Consider the following 6,000-nt stretch of genomic DNA (forward strand, 5'->3'; position numbering starts at 1 on the left):
TGCATATGAAGTATAGCTAGATATTTTCAGTGCACCAGCATTTTAAATAGTGCAGCTGCTCAGAGCACTAGTGGGGCTTGTATACTGCAAATAATTAACACATTGAGTCATTCAGACTTAAAAAATATATCAAAGCGCCAACAATAGAGGCAGGGTCTTGTCTTAAATAGATTACTTTGACAATATTTATTACAACAATGTTTAAAATCTGATCATTCCATTTCTGGAAGATTAAAATACATGAGTTAAATAGCAATGTGAGTAAGCAACTATTTACAACAAGTTTCGGTCGTTAATCGACCTTTCTCAAGACTTGAGTCTTGAGAAAGGTCGATTAACGACCGAAACGCGTTGGCTGGTAAGTGTATTTCTTACACTAGGAATTATATTTGCAATCTGCACTATTGCTTTTACTTGTTTTAACAGAGGGATCGAGCTGTGCAGAGTTACAAACACTTGGGAAGCTGAGGGATTGAGCCGCACACAACTGCAGGCATATGCACATATGAACTGAAAAGGAGTATTGGCAACTCCACTGGTCCTGGGAATACAATACCATCTGGGGACTAACCCAAACCACTAAAAACTAAGGTTCAGAACATTTGACAATCAGTCGTCTAATATTATCTTATAAACTGACATTTCTACGGCAATATGGCAAGCCACATATAATATTGAAGAGTCACTATTATTCTTTGAGATTATTTTTTAAGGATCTATTCACAGTATTTAAGTTTAATATCACGTCACATTAAGAAATAGCGCTTTGAACCAAAGTTGGATCAGATTTGTATTATGTTAAAATTTGAAAGTTAAATACATAGTTGAAATTGAGTGAGATTTTAAACTTCACTTACATCACAATATATAATTTTTCCTCACAGTGGAACATTTTGCACATGTTTAAGTTGTTTGCACATGTTTATTTGATTGTATTAGTCACTTAGTAATCACCTTGTTTCATGGCGATTGAAAAAGTAGCTACTCGCTGAAAAAATAGAAGTGTTTCGTCAATACCAGAAAAATTGTGCAACAAGCTCTACCAGTAAGCTTATGTTGTGGTGAACTATAGCCTTGAAATAGTGACTGGTTCTATCATTCACTTTTTCACGGCGATTAAAATAGCGGTAACCCGCTGAGCAATAGCGGTAACCCGCTCAGATATTAGGAGTGTATGCAAAAAAATGATTAATTGTGCCAAAAGCTCTACCAGATAAGCTTTGTTTTAGTATATTGCAGCCTTAAAATAGAGACAGTTTGCAATAGGCACGGAAGACAATAAGTTAAAGGGGAAATTAAAATCCCTTCACACCTAACTAGTAGGTGAGCTTTAAAATCCTCTAAATCGTTATCAAAAGATTTGGGTCAATCTTACCTTATAGAGACTGTTAACATTGTTAAATTTTAGATTGTAAACATGGATCCATGAGGGAATATAAGGATTTTATTGACTTTTATGTGATTTTTATTTTTATTTTATTTTGTGACTGAAATTGGAGAATCTACTCACGGTGTTTATATATATTTTATTCATTGTATTTACTCGAAAATTCCATGTTGATAAACAGTCATTTTTAATAAGAGGTAATTGTAAATAGTTGCTTACTCACATTGCTATTTAACTCATGTATCTTAATCTTCCAGAAATGGAATGATCAGATTTTAAACATTATTGTAATAAATATTGTCAAAGTAATCTATTTAAGACAAGACCCTGCCTCTATTGTTGGCGCTTTGATATATTTTTTAAGTCTGATTGTTTGTCTATTGACCACTAGGGGTCAATTTATCTTAGCCAAGGGTCAATACCAACAGGCGCTGGGTGATCTTTCTGTCAAACACATTGAGTCCTTACCAGATGATAGACGCACCTTAGGCTCTCTGACCAAGTGATGTGTTAAAACACTGGTGCACGGTGCATACTTAAATACAGTTTTGAAACAGCCATAGCTTTTACTAGAAGCATTTTTGCTAATACATGTATATTGCAAAAATGCTTCTATTTAAAACTGAAACTCATCCATGTGGATTCAAATTATGGCTGGAATGTCCCTTTAAGCTAAATACATTTTTTGTTCAGTTAATTGTCACAGAAGCAGTTTAATTTTAGAGCTTACAGCATACTAATGTACAAAACTGTGCAAATAAAAATAAATCTTACTATATCAAAACTATGTTGAAGCAACATGCATAGCATTAATGTCAGAATTGTAATATTGAATGTATAGCTACAACTAGGGTTTCCCCCTTAGCTATGTTTTCTTGGACACTTATGAGATACACATGCTGCAGGGTGTGCAGGGAGGAACATGTATTGTGCTGTCCAAGGTCGCAATTTTTGTGCTGTCCAGCAGCACAATGCATGTTTCCCTCTGCACACCCTGCAGCATGTGTAACTCATAAGTGTCCAGGAAAGCGTGGCTGAGGTGGCAACCCTAGATGCAACATAGATGGTTTGTCACGGTTTTATATTTACTGCCTAACACATGGTTAATTTAACAAAGTTATACACACTTAGCATTATAATTATCATTATTTCAAAAATAACACCCACAGTTTTTTCATGTGGATCAGAATAAGGGAAGGTACAGAAAATCAGCATTTAAAATTGTTTAGTAAAACCTGCATATACGTACCTTAAATAAATATTTTACATAGTGCACTTAAACTTAGTCTTATCTTTATTTGGCAAAACAAATATTTGTTAATGACTCAGTTCTATAACTTTCTCCATCTTTAATGCAAGTAACTTTTTAAGGGATCTTGTTATGAGTTTTTGTTTTCTTAACACCTAGTAAGATAAAGATAAAATGGTGATATTTGTTTAATGTGACAAAGCTATTACTTTTTAATAACTAAAATTACTCTGTAAAGTGTCCAAAGAAATGTTGCACTCTCAGGTGTGGAAAAGTGAAATAACCTTTATTAGGTAGACAGCAACGTTTTGGGGTACCTGCCCCTTTGTCAAGCTCGACGAAGGAGCAGGTTCCCCCGAAATGTTGCTGTCTACCTAATAAAGGTTATCTCACTTTTCCACACCTGAGAGTGCAACATTTCTTTGGACACTTGATTATTTGGAGCAAGGGGTTTTTGCTCTGATTATGATTGTGTTGTACCCACCTTGAAACCTGCAGGACATTTATGTTTAAAGGTGTGTTGGTCCTACAACTTTGTTAAAATTACTCTGTAGGCATTTGATTGCTAAATATCATGTTAGATGTTGTATGTATACATCAAAAAGTAGAAAACAAACCTGTTTCATGATGAGTGATCTGCTCTTCAGTTATTAGAAGTCTGTTTCTGTAAACCTCTCAATCCATCATTTTTATATGTTTCTAAATTGAAGAGCAAAAAAAAAAAAAACATCCAATCAGATTCTTTCCTTTGTAAAACAAAAATAACCAATCATTTACATAGATTGTAATTGGGGAAACAAAGTTTAGACAACAGAAACATCTGTCAGATGACACAAGATAAAATTCCATTCTGTCTCTAGTATAACCTTCAACTTTCAATAAAAGTATTTTAAAATATACTTGTAGATCATTCACAGCCTCCTTAAAAGGACATTTAACAAAATACTAAACTAAACATAAAAAACATAGATTACAGTAAGATCTGCTTAAAAATGTTAAGGGATGTTGACAAAACACTTTATGGAAGGTCAGCTCAGATTTCATCAGTTTTGTTTTGAGTTGAACTAGAGATTTGTTAAACTTTCAAAATAAAATGATGATGATATTATTATTATTATTAATAATAATAACAATTAAAATAATAATAATAAATAATACAATAATATTAGCGACGTGATGTGGCAACTGACATGAGTAACTCATTATTTATAGGATTTCAAAAATTCTATTCATAATTTTAGATTTTAATATTATACATGTGATGGAAAAGAATCTTACAGAAATTATTTTGTCTTTGCTTAAATCTATTATTTCAAGTAAATTATAAATGTGATGCCTTTTGGAAACTCATGAGTGTTCTACAGCCATATTTATTTCTGTATGCCATTTTTAGACTTTCGTCAGATAATAGTAATTTTGAGTACCCACCTGACATATTTTAGTTATGATAATATGCCTAGCAATAATAATAAAGACAAATGTACCACATATCAGGCAAGTTTAGAAGTCACGCAGCAAATCAGTTGCGAAAACACCATGGGTGTTATGGGTTTTTCACATTTGGGGTTGCACAGCTATTACAAGTTGCTAAATAACTTATTTTGCACGTGGGTTAAGCTGCGTAATAGAAGTCAATGAAGAAGATAAATTGAACCCCCCCCCCCCCCCGAAAAACCCTAATATGTTGTGCAAGCCCATGACGTATTCTCCTTGAAAAGTGTACATGAAAATGCAAATATTTCATATCGCGAAAATATTTTCGCAACGGAATATGTTGTATTTATTTATAAATAAATATTTCTCTATATACAGTATGTCAAGATTTTTGGACTGATATATTTATTTATTGTGAGATATGTATATGAATATACTGTATATATATATATATATATATATATATATGTCTAGATATCTTGAGATCTATATGTGAATATCTCTTTGAAAATACATCTGAGATATTGTTTAATGTGCATAAGATTGTAATGTAAAATCTTTTCATTATCTCCCTAGTTAAAGGGACACTGAACCCAAATATTTTCTTTTGTGATTCAGATAGAGCATGACATTTTAAGCAACTTTCTAATTTACTCCTATTATCAAATTGTCTTCATTCTCTTGATATCTTTATTTGAAATGGAAGAATGCAAGTTTAGATGCCGGCCCATTTTTGGTGAACAACCTGGGTTGTTCTTGATGATTGGTGGATAAATTCATCCACCAATAAAAAAGTGCTTCCAGAGTACTGAACTAATAAAAAAGCTTAGATGCCTTTGTTTTTAAATAAACATTGCAAGAGAACGAAGAAAAATTGATAATAGGAGTAAAATAGAAAGTTGCTTAAAATTGCATGCTCTATCTGAATCATGAAAGAAAAAATTTGTGTTCAGTGTCCCTTTAAACATATATAAATCAGTTTCTTTATGTACTGTATGTGTATGTATGTCAATGTAAAACACCCGAGATCTGGTATCTTTGAGCCCTTATAACTTTTGTGTGCAATATTTATTTTAAAATAATTTGTATTAGACAGTGTTAATATTAGTATAACTGTACTTCGTAATGTATTTTGGAAGTGTTTCGTGAAACTTTTATGTTGCGCAAAACTAATGTGTGCTGGTATTACAAGTTGACAGCAATGCGAATGCAAGCTCGTGTTCGCATTGCTGGGAAGCATTGCGCTAATGAGAACGTGCTTCCATAGGCTCCAATGGGAGCCTCATTCTCATGCCGTGAGATATGGCAAAAGAACTAGTGCAGTGAAGTGGGTAAGTTGTGCAGCGATGGCAGCAATTATAAATATATATGTATATGATTATATACATATATTTTTATGTGTTAATATGTATATACACATATTAACACATAAATATATATGTATACGCATATACATACATATTTATAGAGAAAACACAGTTCTCATAGACCGCAATGTAAAGGCACTTTTCAGTGACGTTTTTTTTTCTAACACCCCACTTCCACCAACTTTAGACCACAAAATACTGCATAGTACAGTAATTTTATAAAAATATAAAAAATGCTACAATTTTTATTTTTAATAACATATACTATACTGTATTTTGGGGGTATTTGGGGCACTTTTATAAAATTAACCAGAGATCTGATCTCTGGTTAATTTTATAAGCGCTAATTGCTACTGCAAGCTCGCGGTAGCAATAACCAGCCACTTGTAATGTGCCCGTTTGAGGGGACACAATAAGTTAACGCACCACTTGTAATCAAGCCCATAATATTTTGAGTCTCTCTTACAATATGGGAGGCTTAATAAGGGACATTATGTTGCTCATGATGCTACTTTGAATATACTTCCTCAGGGGAAGGGAAGAGTTATCCCCGAAACGTCACA

General features: G+C 32.9%; 1 protein-coding gene across 1 annotated transcript in view; it reads right to left on the reverse strand.

Annotated features, from left to right (window-relative positions):
* LOC128665088 (sulfate transporter-like) overlaps window positions 1-3,305 on the reverse strand; it is a 33,948-nt gene extending 30,643 nt beyond the window's left edge. Inside the window, exon 1 of the mRNA XM_053719836.1 lies at window positions 3,254-3,305. Coding sequence (XP_053575811.1) covers window positions 3,254-3,262 — 9 coding nt within the window. The 5' untranslated portion in view covers window positions 3,263-3,305. The remainder of the gene's footprint in view (window positions 1-3,253) is intronic.
* Between the last annotated feature and the right edge of the window lie 2,695 nt (window positions 3,306-6,000).

Source organism: Bombina bombina, chromosome 6, assembly GCF_027579735.1.
Source record: "Bombina bombina isolate aBomBom1 chromosome 6, aBomBom1.pri, whole genome shotgun sequence".
Taxonomy (NCBI): Eukaryota; Metazoa; Chordata; class Amphibia; order Anura; family Bombinatoridae; genus Bombina; species Bombina bombina.